Raw genomic sequence first — 16,769 nt, forward strand, 5'->3', positions numbered from 1 at the left:
ACCGGGGGGTCGTCGACACGGCGCCGGGGCCACATCCTCAAAAATACACCTCGGAGCTCACGGGGCATCATATCACCGAGGCACTTCACCCGAGAGACACTGGAGAGCGATAGGTATCTAAGCATCTGTCAAGTCTACGAAAGTAAGTATTATTGTCTCAGCTCCGAGATTTGTACACTCATTGTTGATTTTACTCCTTCTGAAAGACTTTGGACCTGGAGTTGTTTTCTATTCGACCAGATATGCGTGGAGCATGTGCAGCAAATCGGAAGACTGTAGTTTCCGGAGACCTTCGACTATACGTATCCTTGGTTCTTCAAGTTGTTGAAAATAGTGTCCATTTCGGTTGAATTGTCGTCCCTTTACTACCATAATCAGGGACGCGTCTTCGAGGCGCGTGCAGAGTCCAGACTCGCGTTAGGATATACAGAATTAAAGGCCTTGGTGAGTCATCTCGTTTTCACCGTTTTCCCTTGTCTCACCCTAGTCCTATGAGGATGACGTGAATACGTCGAGCTTGCACACATGGTGCAGGGGACTGCCCGCCAAAATGATATACATCACAGACTTGCAAGTGACTGAAGAGTCGGTAGGAGCGGATAGTAGTTTTGACAATGAGTATCTGCAGTCTTATTAATCCTCTTGTGAGTTCGTGACTTGGGAATTTCATGCTATATAATTTATGCTCCCAGTCTTTCTCCCGGGTCTGGCTTGCGCCAGCAAGTTCGTCATATAATGCACAGCACTATGGCAGGGTCTACAAAGTGAGACTAGACCGTCGCGGTACGGTAGGAATTCAACAAACAAACCTACATGGCCATGCGACGGAGTTTATCATTGATTCTGGGTGCATTTTCATCTTGAGCACCTTGCTTGGCATTTGTGGATCAAGGGATGAGGTGGTGGCATGTCAACCGCACCTCCCGTTCACAAATCTCACATTCCTTTGTGCGAGTTTCCGAAGGGGTGCACAAGCTTCGATAAAGTCGCGCAGCATGTCGCAGACGAGTATCTGAGACGAATCTAGATCAGTCGTCGGACTGTAGGCCGCAAGCGTGTCATTGGCTGTGCACCGAAGTGTATTGAGCGGCGTGTCATTGGTGGGTACCGAACAGAAATGTATCCGGGTCAGATCTGGCAGGGCAACTTTCGTGGGTGCACTCGTGTAACGGGACGGTGTTACACGCGGAGGGATCGTAGGCATGGGCGGTGGGCGTGGGCGACATGAGTGCGTCCCCGACTTTGAGCATTCTTAATAAAGTAAATTCATGTAGCTCAGAAACATCGTCGTCTGTGCTTAAGCTTTGTGATGAGCCTGAGGGTGTGCTCCGAGCTATATTCGATGTTCAAGGCAATCTTTCAAGAGAAAAGTGTCAAGTATTGCTCTCGTTGACAACGGTCATGTACAAGTTTAGTATACGTGGTTCATGATGGTGCCAAATGAGGTCAATGTGGATAAGATTAGATTACATCTCATGCGCACAGCTGCAACACCGTGTGCCACATCCAAGTTGATCAGGCACCAAATACATTCAGCGATATTTACCCGTCATCTGATTCTCCTCATCATCGACGACAACGTTCAATCACAGTTGGTCGACATAACGCGTCCTTCAGAGACAGCTGTATACCATACTACCTGTATACCTGTATGTAAATTTGTATTTTCCTTCACATGGCACCTCCCAGGCGTAGGGTATCATATGTGATACCTCCACCCACGGACAATGTTCCACGGCTTAGGCTACCACTATTTGGAGTCCCCCGTAATGGTTCAATACGCCCACTCCTCATACCCTCTCAAACACCACTGGCCGACTCCAAGAGCACATCGGAGAACTCTCATCCAAGGCATCGACTGGGCGTCATGTCCCTTGCGCTCGACACAACCACGCGTCTCGAAGGTCGGAACACACCGGAAGGCATTCTTTATACTGGCGGAAGGGATGGACTAATCATATCATGGGATTTGGGACTTCCGTTCAGGCGGAGACATGATGGCAGGTACCGCAGAGACCGGTTAGACAGATGGGAAATGTTGACAGGAATGGGAGATGAAACACTCGCTGAAGAGGCTGAGGAAGATGAACGACGAGATGGTGATGTGCTAGGAGATGTAAAGGAGAATGGAGGACGAAAGCGAAGAGGCAGCACAACGGACCAGTTACCGTACGAACTTCAGTGGCAGTTGGACACCGATGCGTTGACATCAGGATCGGTGAGACACAATATTTATTATGCTGCGTGTAACTGGAAGCATATCTTGTAGCCTTCTAGCTTCCGTCAGTGCGCGCAGACCCACACAGACTGGGTAAATGATCTCTTGCTCTGTAATTATAATCAGACAGGTAAGTGCATGGAATGCAGTGGTGGGTCGACGGGCTAACCATAAGCAGTTGTTTCTGCATCATCCGATGGAACCATCAAGGCTTGGCATCCTCATGCCGTTTCTCCCAGTGACCCCTCTGCAATAGGGTCTCATGCCGATTATGCACGCTGTCTCGCTCTTTGGTATGTATTCCTCGAATATAATGGTTCATGTTCATGCTGACATGTATTTAGTCGTGGACAGAACTGGATAGCCTCTGGCTCATTCGACCGGACCATCAAACTCTGGGATCTCACCCGAGCATCGATATCGCCCGAACCATTCCTTACCCTCAACCCACCTGACGCTACTGCGCCCAAAGCCTCTGTATATGCAATAGCCTCCGACCCGTACGGACACGCCATTGCAAGTGGATCTCCAGAACGTGTCGTCAGGATGTGGGACCCGCGCTCGGGAAAGAGGACAGGGAAGCTGGTCGGCCACACGGACAATATCAGAGCTATTCTTATTTCAGAGGATGCGCGATATGTGAGTTATGAACATTCCAACAACAATCTGTTCTAACGAGTTTGGCCAGCTTCTCACAGGTTCTGCAGACGGTGTGTAACACATCATGGTCCTCCGAATTTTTTTTGAATATTTACATCACTAGCATCCATCAAACTATGGTCATTGTCATCTCAGCGATGCTTACATACGTTTGCGTACCACACAGATTCTGTTTGGTCTCTACATTCGACGCATCCCTCACTCGAGGTATTCTACTCTGGCGACAAGTCGGGTATGGTGTGCAAAGTCGATGTGGAGGGATGCGCAGACATTTCGGATGGCGCCTGCATCACTATTGCGGGGGAATCTTCTGTTGAAGTCGGGGAAGGTATCAATAAAATCGTGACCGCAGATGACGGTCTTCTTTGGACCGCCTCCGGTAAATCGAGCATCAGTCGCTGGAGGCTTCCGAAACCTGTACCGAAACGAGTCTTAGAGGAAGAGAGAGAAATCATTGCTGATAGATCCTTTACTACGATCTCGAGGAGACAAGTTTCCCTTGGACCTGATATACAGTGGTCTGCACCACCGTCAGTACATCAAGGTGCACTTCCAATTTTAAGTCAAATTTTCAATACTGAGCTATCGACTAGTTCGTAGGGATGACGCGACAGCAGCCTACCCCGGTGTCCCGCTCACATCTTTTGTACGACTTACCTCTCCTGATGGTCCTTTCTCCCCTTCTTCGTTCGCTCTACGTGGACGCGATCCCGAAGTTGCAACATTATACTCTGCTGCATCCATCGCCTCCGTTCCGGGAGGACGTTTGCCACTCCATGCTACTCTTCATCACTCTTCCACCCTCATGCCCCCCAACACTCTCCGGAGCAAGAAAAGTGAAATCTCGATGGCGCTCACCGATCTTGATGCAGTGCAGGACCCTCGAACGGCTTATGAAGCTCGGGAGTTTGCTGCCGATGCCGAGCCTTTAAACGCACACCCAGATGCGGTGATAGCAGGCTCTCCTGGTCTCGTGCGAGCTATCTTGTTGAACGATCGGATGCATGCGTTAACGGTAGATACGACAGGCGAAGTCGCTGTGTGGGATATCGTGCGAGGAATCTGCAGAGGTCAGTTTGCCCGTGATGAGGTGCGTGCTGCGAGTAGATCCGGCAGTACTTCCAGCAGTGGGCGTCGTCGTGACAACGGGAGTGTGACAGGGGGTGACAAAGAACAGAGTCCTCGTGAGGCGCTTGAGGCAGTCCGAGAGCGCATTGAGGGTGATGCTGTCAGTTCGCCTTGGTCATCTGTGGACACGAAAACCGGTATCCTCACTGTGCATATCAACGAGCGCTGTTTCGATTCTGAAATATATGCAGACGAGGCTGGCTTCGACCATGACAGGCATTTTGGCGATGAACTCCGGTGTAAGTATATTCTTCTTTGTGTTAATTGTCATCTGATCCGAACACACGCTTCAGTTAACATTGGCCGGTGGGTCCTACGAAATTTGTTCCTTGGATTTATCCGCGAGGAGCAACGCATTCGTCGTAAACGCGACGGTTCCGAGACTGGTAACTCAGCTATGCAGCGCACTGTGGCTCCATCACTGGAACCGAACGGGAACTCTTCAAGTTCCACATTGCGGCATTCCTTCGAGTCTTCAACGAGGCCGTCGCGAGTTCTTGTTAGTAGTGCAGTTGTGACATCAACAACTTGTTTGCCCGCTGTTCTTCCTTCACTTCCCTCTTTGACTCGACCCAGCCCTCTTCTTACCCCGATGATACCGCTCGTTCCGCTGAAATCTCCTCCACCGTTATCCATTATCCCTCAATTGCCTCCGAACGATACCACCCCTGCTCCTCGACCAATACGCACGCAAGGCCTTGATGCAGGGACACCGCTCTCCAGCGCGTCTCGGGACTTGGACTATTTCTCTCCCCATCCTCATACACGGCGCCCGTCTACGGGAAGCGCCGCGCTGTCAGATGCCGGTGATTTTTCTGCGTGGAGTGGTCCTCCGAGTGTCCTGGCAACACCGACATCAAGCATTCCTACTGGCAGCAGTGGGTTCATGGGACGTCTGAAGAGCCTTGGTAAAGGCACTGTGAGAAAAATGACCATTGATGCGTTGCCGGGTTCACCTATATCTAGCCCTTCTGGCAATCTGGCCGATATGCCAACCGCTCCAGAGGTGATTTTGGTGAACACGAAAATCGGTGTTTGTCTGACTGTTACTTTGTCCAGGCACCTACAGACCCCGCTGAAAAATCGCCTGTACAAGCACTCCTCGCACACCCTATCTCACCTCCCGCGTCCAACGATGCTCCCACTTTGACGTTGCCTCCGGCAATGACAATATTGATATCTGACGAAGTATATCCCGGGTGGAGAACGGTTTATAGGGGCAGCGTGTCGACTACATGGGCTGACGTGTACAAGTTGGAGTCGACGATACCTCTGTGGCTTGCTGAATACCTGCTCTTCAACAAAATTACGAGCCCGCCTCCTCCAAAGGTCTCTTTTGTATTACTACCCTGGCCAGGCACAGAACAGGGACATGAACCACTCCCTGAGTTGCTCAACACGTTAGTGAATTTAATTCATCACACGCCGTGTATTCTAACCTTGTTCTTCAAAAGGTCACAGTCCAAATTAACGTCGAGCAGGTTCCTGAGAGTTCGCAAGCTGACTCATCATGTAAGATGATCCCCTGTGTGGGCGATGCAATAGTTAATATCACATACAGGTTCAGGAAAAGTTAGACAAGATATCTGGCAGTCCTACATCGACCCATCATCCACCGCATGACGATAATCAAAATTCGCATGATCGTGCTCGAGGTGAAGACATGTACGAAATCCTCTGCAATGATTCTGTTTTGCCGCTGGATATGACTTTGGCTGCTGTACGACATTATTTCTGGCGTCAGGCTGGCGAGCTTGTGATGCACTATCGTTTTAAAATTCGGACGCAAGTACTGAGTGTTGATGTGCCTTTACAAAATATGTAATTTTCTGTAGAACACATATATGTGAACTTCTTAATGCTTTCGAATTTCATACTGCTCTCCGCACGTGTATATTCGTATCCCACGGCGCCGGTGTACCTAGAATTCAGGCTGAGCGCAGCCGGCAACTGACAAACCCCGCGAAGGCACGCGTTTGCCTGGAGGTGCTATACCCACTAAAACGCCTACATTTCGGATCCAGTTGTCCGGAAGATTTGTCTCCATCTTTGAGTACCCCGCTCCCATACATTCGGAGGACTTGATCCATTTTGAGGGCCGCCTTTTTAAATCTGTCGAATTTTAGTCTGTCGTTTATAGTACGAATCGCATCTGTTGTGAATTTCACATTCTGAGGTCGTTCCCTTCTAGTTTGATAGCTCTTTCACAGCGAAGCTTCCAGATGAGGTCAGTCAAGTTAGTAATATCCTGAACAGTCTGCTTTGACCTTCGATAACATTTCATTTGGGGTTTTTGAATTCTATTAGACCGACACCAAGTATGGTACCTATGTTTATTGATGGCCTCGTTTGCGCCATAGTTGTTCGGTAGCTAGGCTCCTGGAAGATTATTTCACGTGGAGTGAGAGTCCGCAGTCTATTAATATATGTTCTATAGACTATTTCTTCTTCGGCGTTCGCCGCATAGCGCGCAGCAGCTTCCATCTCATAGACGGGCTGGTCACCAGTCTACTTCCATGTGCAAAATTCGGTATTCTACTCCAGTGTTCACCTATTTTATACGCGTCGTGCGTGCATTTCCAGAGAAAACCAGGCCGGTATTTGTCGTCGTATACTTAACTGTCTTCCCTCAATATAGCCAGCTGGATGGGAGTGGTGTAGTCAGATTTCCGGTTGTAACGGGTCGGCAGATCTGGCAAAACTCTAGGCACTAGTGTGCGATATATTCCTAATGATAACATCAATGTTGTTTCGTCCCGAATCCGACCAGAATTGATTGGAACAGTAACGCAGGGAGGACGTCCTCCAGCATACAACATCTTACTTGAGGGACGTTGATTTTCATATCCAAAAGATCTTGAAGCTCACCCCTTCGGATTAGTTCCGCCGTGGAATGGACACAACCAGTTTTGCCAGACCGGCTGGCAAAATTCCCGAGTTCTGCCAACCGCGCTAAAGTCCAGGGGAGACCAGTATTGTCGCGATCTGCTCGGATCTCATGATTTTCATCATCTATGGAACTTCGAAGTAACATGCGCAACATCGTGTTTTTCAAGAGGGTAGTGATTGACTAGGAGGTGAAGCTGACGCAGAGTGTCTACCTGAGCGTTCGAGTCGCGAGGCAGACCACGTCCTTGGCACCCGTCTCCTACTAAGCGGCACTTGGAGGGTCGGGGCGTATCTACCACGTGCCTACAAACCTTGATCGATCGATCAGGAGCCGAACACCAAACGGCAGTGGCGGCGCACAGCCGTTTCTGAACTGTACTAGTACTGTGTACTTAACTTGGACTTGAACGCGTACTTGTACTAAACTAGACCGACATGCGTTTCAATTCTAACTTTACTCGTCTTCCCGTTGGACAGGGTGGGCGAAGCGTTTGGAACCCTGTTAGAAGAAGCAAGTTAATTTAAGTTATCAATTTCAAAATTCAAAAGTGGTCTCATTATTATAAGGCCACTCCTAACTTAACTATTAATGTTTTTTACTCTACTTAACCAACGAGCAAGCATCTATCATCTTCTACCAGTCCTCTTCTTGTTTCTAGCTTTCATCGTCAACAACAAGTACCATATCCTAGACGACGTCTCCCTAACCTCCAAAAGTTCCTCAATACAAAGCCCAATCTTATCACATTCGACGCCTGTACACATGGCAATATCGAAAGCAGACAAGCGTAACAAGTTCCTCGCCGTATTCGAGCGCATCCGCGAGGAACTTATTGACCATATGAAGTCAGAAAATATGCCTGAGGACGCTGTGACGTGGTTCAACGAGGTAGGTGATCCTTCGTGTATTCGATAGACAGTGATTGATATAACCATCTTTTTGCAACCTGCCTCGCTAGAACCTTGTTTACAATGTCCCGGGAGGCAAACTCAATCGCGGCATATCTGTCGTCGATACTGTTACAATACTTCTCAACCGACCTCTAACTGACGACGAGTACTTCAAAGCCGCCCTGCTTGGATGGTGTATCGAACTCGTACGTTTCAGTCCTTTATCGGCTTATCCCGCATGCTCACCCAATAGCACCCTCTTATAATTATAGCTACAAGCCTTTTTCCTTGTATCTGATGACATGATGGATGCTTCCATCTCACGACGCGGTCAACCTTGTTGGTACCGCGTCCATGATGTCAAGGGCCTCGGAAAGGTCCACAACATCGCAATCAACGACTCCTTCATGCTCGAGGGTGCAATTTACCACCTCCTGAAGACTCACTTCAGGCGAGAGAGCTACTACGTAGATCTGTTGGAACTGTTCCAGGAGGTATGCCTCTTGCAGTCCCTTATGCTGTGTTCTCACTTTCTGACATGGACGTGCTGCAGGTCACGTACAAAACTGAGATGGGCCAGCTCGTCGACTTGATCACTGCCCCAGAAGATAACATCGACATTCGCAAATACAGCCTCGACAAACATACTTTCATTGTACGGTATAAGACCGCGTTCTACTCTTTCTATCCTCAGTGTCGCAGCTCGCTATGCGCATGTGTGGTGTCCCAGATGTATACGAGATCAACGGAAAGACCATCGAGGCATATAAAGAAGCAGACCGGATTCTCATTCCTATGGGCGAGTTTTTCCAAGTGCAAGACGACTACCTAGACTACCACGGCACCGAGGCAGAAATCGGCAAAATTGGCACGGACATCGTTGATGGAAAATGTTCTTGGTGTGTGTGCACAGCACTCACGTACGGCACCGAAGCGCAGAAACAGCTCCTGTATGAAAACTACGGGAAGAAGGGCGCAGATCAGGCTGTACGGGAGCAAGCTGTGAAGGACATGTACAACGACGAGCAGGGGTTGAACATTCCCAGGCGCTATGAGGAGTATCAGAAGAAGGCTGTCGCAGAAATCAATGCGATGATTGATCAGGTGCCTGAACCTGAGGCGCACGAGGCGGGCAAGGGCAATAGGTTGAGACGAGATGCGTTCCGTGCCTTCTTGAGCAAGATCACTGACCGCAAGGCATAGGGGAGTAGATGTAAAAAATCAATCACTGTAATTGTTACTTGGTTTATATCCGCTGCTTTGTGTTAGACTATAGGAAATTATATCATGGATCATAGCACTAGACCCTAGTAAAGACGTAACTTCGAGTCATCACATAGATGATTCATTTAACACCGCAGACCATCCGACAACACTCACATCGATAAAAATTGTGGCTCATGAGGGACATGCGCGATAAGGACGAGGAAGGCTTCTACTAAGCAGGATTTAGCAGGATAGGTATAATTAATATCCTAGTCACAGGCCGCACGAACTTGCATGATACGCATGGGCAATGTTAAAATCACGATAACGATATCAGAACATTGATACAAAAGATTTAGGGCAAGCCTGATTGCACAAGTTGCGGTGGATACGCAGCTGGCACATGGTGTGCTTGTGGTGGTAGCATTCGGTGGCCTCGCTGTGGGGGAGGGACTTGTGTGACAGCTGCTGTTGCTTCCTCTCTGGATAGCAGCAGGACCCATTTAATGAAGATCAGACAGAGTACGGACATGGACAAACGCACCCAAAGACACTTTTGATCAATTCATCCAGCATTGTTTCTTTCTTTAACTTCTCTTCTTTCGCCTGTGCCCTCGTGACCCTAAAGGAAATAATATCAATGCCGCGAAGACTATCCGAATCAATTCAGCGCACCTGAGTTCCTCGATGAGCGCTGCATGGGTTTCAAGCGCGTAGCGCATTTTCGCTTTCTGGATTACATACATAACGAGTGCAGGAGTGCGGCCCATGATAAGGCCAGTCCTGGGGTCTACGAGCCGCTGCAAATGCGGTGGAAGTCCATCGTCCTCTCCATCGTCGTCGTCTTCCTCTTCCTCACGCGTGAGCGCCGAAAAGTAATCTCCACCTCCAATACCGTTCTCAAGCTCAGAAGGTGTTTGCGGCTCGAGCTTGAAGGTGCTGAATGCGGATTGCTCGGGAGTAGGTACGTTGGTTTGAGGGTGGGAGGGAGAGAGAGACCGCTTGCGTTTGCGTGCTCCTGAGGCGCCCCTACCGGAGGGTGGAGGGGGCATGTTATGTTGTAGTCGCATATGTTTTGCCAATGCGTCAGAGCGGGTGAAGGATTTGTCGCATTCTGAGGATATTTGAGTGGGTATGTAAAAGAGAAGTGAAATTAGAGTAAACTGTTGTGGATAACGATTGTTACATTGTGGATAACAATGGGTGCATGGAGTTGAAATATTATTATTATTATTAAAGTAAAAGTAAAACAGAATACAGGGAGATTGGTGATGTTTGGTTTTTACTTTGAATGGGATTGAGAATAAATGAATGTTACACCACTCACCTGGCCGGGAACAAATGAAGGGTTTCTCGCCAGTATGCGAGCGGATATGGGATATGAGGGCGAACCGCGAAGTCTGTGCGAGCCCGCGACGGTTGCATGTTGCCCACTCGCAAGTGTAGTTCGACTTGTGCACACCGATGTGCGCTATAACACACACCGGACATGATGCTCAGTTTCGACGACATCAGGTCATGAACGTACTGTTGTGAATGTGTTCAATGAGACTGGGGAGGTGGCTGAAGACAACGCCACAGTCGTCCCACAGGCATGTCATCGTGTCTGACCCTGCTGCCTCCCCATGCTCAGCATTTAGAGGCCCCGGCGAGCCTGTTCGGCTCGCGCTTGGTTGGACATCAGGTGTTTCGTCCGCCGAGGAGTCATCTAGTGACACGGAACTCTGTGTGAATACAGGAGACGGTGAGCGGCCGTAGGGCCCGTACGCAGCGGCATATGACATTGTCGGCGAAAGATGTTAAGCGCTCGCTCATGGTCGGCATACTTCCCACAGTGTCGCTGATGCCGTCATGGTCCCCGACGACGCTTCGGATAGCACAGGCATTAATGGGGTAGTGGTAACCTGGGTCGTTGCCATCGACCCGCCGGGGGTTCGATTCCCTCTTAATGCACTAGCATTCTACTACGTTTTGCTGCTTTGTTTTTTCTTCAGTGATAAACTACAACAATTCGCTGCATGCTGAGCGCAAAAGCCAAAGCTCTTCCATAGGTTGGTTGGAGACTCTTGGGTTGGTAACCGTTGGTTACCTCGAATCCATGGGTGATGTAATATCTCACAATTGAACTCTTCGGCGAGAAGTTCGACAGCTGATTAAATTACATCTCGGCTATGGCTCGGTCACGGTTTTTCAGCGAACGCTGCATATTTCTACCAGTCATCCTGAAAATATGACCTTAAATTTTATTCCCCCGAGTTCCCTACACATCACGCCATGTTCACCCATCTACTGGTGTTGCTTTGTGCATCCGTCTCCATGATCGCGACACCTGCTCCTGAACCCAGCGTTGTAATCGTTGGCCAGAATGTAGGAGGCTGCGCATCGGGGTTCCCGACGTGTTGTGCTACTGTCAGCAATGATTATGTGCGTTTTTGATTCTAGCTTCAAAGGAGCACACGAACTAACTCGACCTGCGCTCGACGTTGCATAGAGTTCAGGTACGGGGTGTACGACAGTTCCCACTGTGAATGCATGTGGTAACTCAATGACCGTACTCTGCTGCCAGGACGTGCGTATTTTGATTTCTATCGGTGTTGCTGCCATGTACTCATCATCGACGTAGGCCAGCACTGTGGAGATGATCGGAACAGCAGGGAATTGCACTCGTTAGTTGTAAAGATATACCTGCTGTGTTTGTAAAATTTCTGTACCGTGACACGGTTGCATGCAGATGATTTGCAGAATACCACCCACTAAGGCAACCGATTTCTTTCTTTGCTTTGTGCATCCATGTCCCACACTTGCATTTGACGGTGAGATTCCAAAATTTTGGAACGCCACGCCTCGCTCGACCTGCTATGTAGACCTCACTAGTGATGTGTTTACAGTTCCATTCCCACATAACGGTGAAGGTGTAAGGACAAATTTGCGAAATCGTCGGTTCGATGCTCGTTCTCTGGTACTCTTTGTAGGACTCCTTGACATTGTGATGCCCAGTGCTGGAGGACTTGTGAACTTGGGCTGCAGCCCCACCGTAGTCCTCATTGTCGTGGATCAACATGAACATGATAGGATAGGAGGTTTTGCAGAACAAACCACCATCTATGCCACTCCTACACTAGTCCCTCCTTCCTTCTCCTCGGTCTCCAGTTCACCCTCCACTTCGAAACTATTTTCCTCATGATACAGCGCTCCAATACCCACATTTCCCGGGGGTGAGACCCAACAAATCACCGAGAACGCGACGAATGATATCAAAAGGCCTGCAGAGTTACCAAATTTTAATGAATATTTAAGACACCGTTTAATAGCAGCAAACCTACCGACGAAGAACGCAATGTGGAAAATGCGCACCCACACATTCCACGCAGTCGCGTCGCGGGTTGTCATGATTAACCCAGGCATGGTTGGGAAGACCCCAAGCACCCAGGCGAGTGGGGCACGCCAGTTGACGCCATTGTGGTACCTTGACAGAAGTGAGGGGAAGAATATGTCTTATAATGTTTGCGTACCAGTAAATAGAGCGTTTGTCTCCGATGTAGCAGTCCTCGAGCTTGATCATGCATCTCCTTACCACGAAGTAGTCTGCGAGAAGAATCCCAGAAAAGGGAGCGACTGGGGAGGATCAGTTTATCGTGATGAATCAGACTTCTTTCACACGTACAGAATATTCCGAAGCCAGATAGTACGGTCAAGAAAGTTGAAGCATTAGACAGATATTGCCAAGGATTTGAAGCTAGCCCCAGGAAGGCGAGCAGGTAAGCACCCCTCCTGATGTTGATATAGCGTCTGTGGAAGAACATTCGTTGATTTGTGCATTTGGGGCACAACAAACATAAAATACGGACGGTACGACACCCCTGCTCGTGTATTATGTAGATGTTGGGATACGAGAGTAAGGACGTACGAGAGATCCATTCCAGCGCTCACAGAGTTGAGAACAATGCTAATGCCGAGCTGGGCGCTTACACAGCCGAGTCCGGCAAAGAAACTGAAGCGCAGTCAGAGAAGAAGCTAGAGCACATTAACGTGTTACATACATCGCAGCGCGAACTGTCCGATGGAGAAGTGAGCACCCACACGTACCGTGAGATTGTCCTTACCTCTCGGGGAGTCATTACTGAAGAAAGGAATTAAGCTATGCCCAGCGGACGAACTCCCCCTCCCTCCAACTTACTAGTAATTCTGCAGAGTTGCGAGAAGCAGGAAAGGCTCCCAAATCAAACTCCCTACAATTTCTTGGGCGCATGACGTGACGATGATACCAATCGTGGCACACACAATGATGCAAAATGGACTGGGAGTAATCAGTCAGGTAGATCATAGGGAATATGGGTTGTGGACGTACGCAGCGATTAACTGAGATAGCGTAGGCGCATCTGAATGGACGTGTTAGTCTGATAAACAAGAATGTGATGACGTTGGGCAGACATGGCCGGTTAGCATAGCGCGTCCAGTCACTCTGACCGACGGTTCCACCACCCCTATTCACCATAGCCATAACATATATCAGGTGGGCGTGCAAGCGACAAAAGGACAGTCTCGCACCACGCGCCAAGAATCGCAGTGATACCGAATAACATGGCCCTATCGTATTATTTAACAAGATATCTGATTTAATCTCAAGTCTTGATCTCACCATCCTGTTCCACCATGAACGGGACTCGCTTGCTCCTGAAACAAGGGACCACCAGAATGTGTGTTCGAGACCGCCCAAGTAAGAAGTCCGATCAGGCTGGATTATAGAGTAAGTGCAGTGCATGCGTGAAGTTAGAATGGTGACGGTGCTTACGTGGCGCTAAACATGACAGACGAGACGATGAAGGGTTTCTGGAGTCGCTCAGGAGGGATGCGCATGATTGCGATGAAGAATATGTAGTAGATGCTGCACACGACAGTCAAATTAAATGGATTCGTGGAAAGAGAATGTATCGAACATTATGCCTATGAAGTCCTTCGTCAGCAAGATTCCTCCTGCTAACGTCTGTTTCCTAAATCATCGTGTGTAAGTGGCTGGATAACTTAACAAGTTGGGTGTGCTCACATGTGGGCAAATCCTAAAACAAGATAAAAATAAGCATTAGACGATCTAAAAGAAAGGTTGCGCACCAGGAATGATGGCGCCGATTGTAACCTATTCAGATGCGTGGAATGAAGTAAGATGCACGAGGACTTGGAGACGTACCGCAACAGCTGCGCGAAAGTTTATCAGCAACATAACAGAGAACAGGAGTAGAAAACAAGTTACCTTGTCCGCCCCAGTAGGCCTGGAGGCCATCCCAGCTAAATGCGCATATCAGCTTTCAGCACTTGAAAAAGAAACTGAGAACTTACAAGATGACCCTTGAATTGTGAAATCAAGCAGTGTACTCCAATACGTTTAGCGCATCACTCACACAAAAGCACGCACGATAACAGGAAAATAGGCGCCTCTGCTAGAGGAATCAACATAATGTGCCGCTGTCAATTGTTGCATACTCGCCGCATGCCCCAGCTGAACCTGCACGCTACAGTAAAACCTATGTGGTGTCTTCATATAAGCTGTCAGCATTTCGATGGAACCCATCCCGTGACCACAGCATCCCCACCTCTCTCCCATCCACCCGCAGGTGACACAAAGCACTCCAACAATGAGACCGCCGATGACGAGAGACACAATGGCCTGTGTCGCATCTAGGCCGTACGCGAGTAATGTGCTGCCGGTAGTATACCCTGAAATGCAGAGACCACTGATGCACCAGTAGATGAAGTAGGACCATATCTTATAGGTGCGGCGCTCTTTGGGCATGGGGATGAGGTCGCGGTTGAGCCATGGTGTATTGGGCACTCCAGGATCAGTGGGTACCTCAATGTACTGGAGGAACCTGCGCCAACGAGACGGATGCGGGTCTGCTTCCTTTGAGTTAGTCATCGCAGGTGGTCAGTAATACTCAGTATCAACGTCTCAACGTTGGTGATCGAGTATTTTGTAATACTGCTCCACGGAGACGACTGATCCGAAAAAAGCCACGAATTTAGCTCCTCATTCTGCGGAAGAATACGCCGGGGTAACGTTACAGTGACTCCATGCGGTTGGAAAGAGGCTTGTCCGGATCCGAATTATGCACCTGGGTTACCCAATAAGTAAGCCTTATTATACTGGGTGATCGAGCGCTTCGCTAACTATTAGATGGCTTACATCAGCAAACTATTAATTTAGTCACAATTCCCACATGATTGACAAATCCACACAAATCCACACAAGGCCATACACACATCACAGATGACACAAGCAAATAATCGAAAATTGGGAACAAACTTGACAAGTGCACAAGTAGCACAGACATACAAACTGTACAAATGGTAAGACTGGTGTACGAAAATACAAACACGGTCTTTATTAACGTTTATGAAGTATTGACATGCAAAGACGAAAAAGGTCCCAAATATTTACAACACTATTAAGCTGTGATTAAGAGTACTTGTCAGTGTGCATGCACAAGAACACCGCAAACTGGAAGCTTACTACCAATTATGTTTGAATGAATGTTGCGACACCGTCTTTTCTCCGTTCTAGATGCAAGCACCCGACATTGAGATCAGCTAATAATAAGCGTGTATTTGCGGCCTCTGCACAACGATGGCAGAGACATGTAAGTATCTGATGGTGTTCCAAAATACAAACCACCAGGTGCTTTTGAGCCTGGCAAACTTTACATTTAGCTTGAGCTGCTTCTTTGAGTGCGAGGTCAGAATGATCATCTTCCTCTGCTTGGTCGAGTGATGTGGAGTCTCGTTCCTGCCAGTACCAAAAGCAAATAAGAATGATGGAGCATTGAAGTGATTAGCAGATAACAACTCACAAAGTGCATCAATATGGGGAAGCTATCTTCCTCTTTGATGAGCTGCGATTGTTGCAGAAAAGATGAACATTGTGAACTTTGTGAACTTTGTTTGGACCGAGAATACAGAGAGACTTCCTCACAACGACGAGAGGATGGAAAATGAGGAGAAAGTTCAGAATTGAAAGAGGAACTTCGAGAAGAAACTGAAGAACTGTAGGAGGCCCGGGGATGGTGTGAAAAGGTCATAGAGTTAACATTGGAGGTTTCCATTGTGAGCACTGTGGTGGCAATATTGACAATATTTAGTAAGTACGATGATGTGACACCAATGTGATATGTTGGAGTGAAGCACAGTGATGTGTGAGACTTATTAGTCCATGCATCGGTCGACATTAGTTTCACTTACTATGTCAGTGCTAATATGTCCAAAGTGTGGCAAAGTATTCACCAAGGAATCTAGTGTCACTCGACACCTCAGCCAGCCTCGGACATCGTGTCACAGTTCTACTCGCGATATGGTCGATATCTTGCAGTTTGCTGAGTTGGATCCCTCACAGTGATCTCAAGATCAACCTCAACCAATGTTGGGCTCAGACATCCTGCAATTTAATACTGAGGATGAGATGATGAACATTGACTTTGACAGAGCCCATTTCCAGGATGAGGGAGAGTTATCAGAGGTGGAGATGTATGAGGGCACAGGAACTTGTTATGCTCAGGACGGTGTGACCTTTCAGGATCTTTTTGATGCTGATGAGTATGCAGAACACAGGAAAGAAAACCTCTTCTACCCTTTTGCATCAAGGGAAGAGTGGGAAGTCGCTGATTTTCTCCTGCGTTCTCCCCTCAGTATGGCAGCAATTAACCAGTTTCTGGGACTCCCTATGGTGCATGTCCTTTTCACAAGTGCTGTCGTTTTCTGACATTATTTGCAGATCCATCGGTTGAAATTG

At 48.4% G+C, this 16,769-nt stretch overlaps 5 protein-coding genes and 1 non-coding gene across 6 annotated transcripts; 4 read left to right on the forward strand and 2 right to left on the reverse strand.

Annotated features, from left to right (window-relative positions):
• Window positions 1-1,518: 1,518 nt before the first annotated feature.
• F5147DRAFT_685285 (uncharacterized protein) lies at window positions 1,519-5,893 on the forward strand. The gene is made up of 11 exons (XM_041436666.1): window positions 1,519-2,218; window positions 2,270-2,348; window positions 2,397-2,511; window positions 2,563-2,857; window positions 2,907-2,928; window positions 2,982-3,422; window positions 3,472-4,245; window positions 4,300-5,012; window positions 5,066-5,406; window positions 5,461-5,518; window positions 5,568-5,893. Exons 1-11 carry the CDS (start codon window positions 1,676-1,678, stop codon window positions 5,829-5,831), a joined length of 3,645 nt encoding a protein of 1,214 aa, XP_041295051.1. The 5' UTR covers window positions 1,519-1,675; the 3' UTR covers window positions 5,832-5,893.
• A 1,765-nt stretch (window positions 5,894-7,658) lies between these two features.
• Window positions 7,659-8,989, forward strand: F5147DRAFT_771568 (farnesyl-pyrophosphate synthetase; the record flags this gene model as incomplete). The annotated part of the gene is made up of 5 exons (XM_041441256.1): window positions 7,659-7,784; window positions 7,855-7,992; window positions 8,059-8,280; window positions 8,340-8,441; window positions 8,489-8,989. The coding sequence occupies 5 exons, from the start codon at window positions 7,659-7,661 to the stop codon at window positions 8,987-8,989; spliced, it is 1,089 nt and encodes a 362-aa protein (XP_041295052.1).
• Window positions 8,990-9,093: 104 nt separating this feature from the next.
• On the reverse strand, window positions 9,094-10,778 carry F5147DRAFT_685292 (uncharacterized protein; the record flags this gene model as incomplete). Its single annotated transcript, XM_041436667.1, has 5 exons — window positions 9,094-9,474; window positions 9,537-9,614; window positions 9,668-10,106; window positions 10,320-10,463; window positions 10,521-10,778. Coding segments are annotated over 5 exons (1,046 nt in total), but the record flags the coding sequence as incomplete, so codon positions are not given.
• A 96-nt stretch (window positions 10,779-10,874) lies between these two features.
• On the forward strand, window positions 10,875-10,945 carry F5147DRAFT_t59. The gene has a single exon. It is a non-coding gene; the product is annotated as a tRNA-Gly (tRNA).
• A 56-nt stretch (window positions 10,946-11,001) lies between these two features.
• F5147DRAFT_685295 (uncharacterized protein) lies at window positions 11,002-11,769 on the forward strand. Its single transcript, XM_041436668.1, has 3 exons — window positions 11,002-11,416; window positions 11,484-11,561; window positions 11,616-11,769. The coding sequence occupies exons 1-3, from the start codon at window positions 11,267-11,269 to the stop codon at window positions 11,661-11,663; spliced, it is 276 nt and encodes a 91-aa protein (XP_041295054.1). The 5' UTR covers window positions 11,002-11,266; the 3' UTR covers window positions 11,664-11,769.
• A 295-nt stretch (window positions 11,770-12,064) lies between these two features.
• On the reverse strand, window positions 12,065-15,083 carry F5147DRAFT_685307 (permease for cytosine/purines, uracil, thiamine, allantoin-domain-containing protein). The gene is made up of 23 exons (XM_041436669.1): window positions 14,581-15,083; window positions 14,475-14,522; window positions 14,389-14,424; window positions 14,327-14,335; window positions 14,241-14,275; window positions 14,178-14,185; window positions 14,102-14,126; window positions 14,037-14,049; window positions 13,930-13,983; window positions 13,785-13,877; window positions 13,632-13,727; window positions 13,541-13,579; window positions 13,424-13,476; window positions 13,341-13,371; window positions 13,170-13,289; window positions 13,096-13,112; window positions 13,033-13,045; window positions 12,900-12,983; window positions 12,841-12,852; window positions 12,657-12,781; window positions 12,505-12,607; window positions 12,316-12,458; window positions 12,065-12,255 (listed from the first exon to the last, which is right to left on the reverse strand). The coding sequence occupies exons 1-23, from the start codon at window positions 14,901-14,903 to the stop codon at window positions 12,095-12,097; spliced, it is 1,641 nt and encodes a 546-aa protein (XP_041295055.1). The 5' UTR covers window positions 14,904-15,083; the 3' UTR covers window positions 12,065-12,094.
• Window positions 15,084-16,769: the final 1,686 nt, after the last annotated feature.

This window comes from Suillus discolor (assembly GCF_016758755.1).
Source record: "Suillus discolor strain FC423 chromosome Unknown F5147scaffold_16, whole genome shotgun sequence".
Taxonomy (NCBI): domain Eukaryota; kingdom Fungi; phylum Basidiomycota; class Agaricomycetes; order Boletales; family Suillaceae; genus Suillus; species Suillus discolor.

Bases quoted from the DNA above. Each gene is read 5' to 3' on its own strand.
- F5147DRAFT_685295 (XM_041436668.1), top strand. From the start codon at position 11,267: ATGTTCACCCATCTACTGGTGTTGCTTTGTGCATCCGTCTCCATGATC. The intron at 11,417-11,483 runs GTGCGTTTTTGA...GACGTTGCATAG, and splicing joins CTACTGTCAGCAATGATTAT to AGTTCAGGTACGGGGTGTAC. The intron at 11,562-11,615 runs GTGCGTATTTTG...TCATCGACGTAG, and splicing joins CCGTACTCTGCTGCCAGGAC to GCCAGCACTGTGGAGATGAT.
- F5147DRAFT_685285 (XM_041436666.1), top strand. From the start codon at position 1,676: ATGGCACCTCCCAGGCGTAGGGTATCATATGTGATACCTCCACCCACG. The intron at 2,349-2,396 runs GTAAGTGCATGG...AACCATAAGCAG, and splicing joins CTGTAATTATAATCAGACAG to TTGTTTCTGCATCATCCGAT. The intron at 5,519-5,567 runs GTAAGATGATCC...TATCACATACAG, and splicing joins TTCGCAAGCTGACTCATCAT to GTTCAGGAAAAGTTAGACAA.
- F5147DRAFT_685307 (XM_041436669.1), bottom strand. From the start codon at position 14,903: ATGACTAACTCAAAGGAAGCAGACCCGCATCCGTCTCGTTGGCGCAGG. The intron at 13,878-13,929 runs GTTCGATACATT...TGTCGTGTGCAG, and splicing joins AAGGACTTCATAGGCATAAT to CATCTACTACATATTCTTCA. The intron at 13,728-13,784 runs GTAAGCACCGTC...TCTATAATCCAG, and splicing joins TCTGTCATGTTTAGCGCCAC to CCTGATCGGACTTCTTACTT.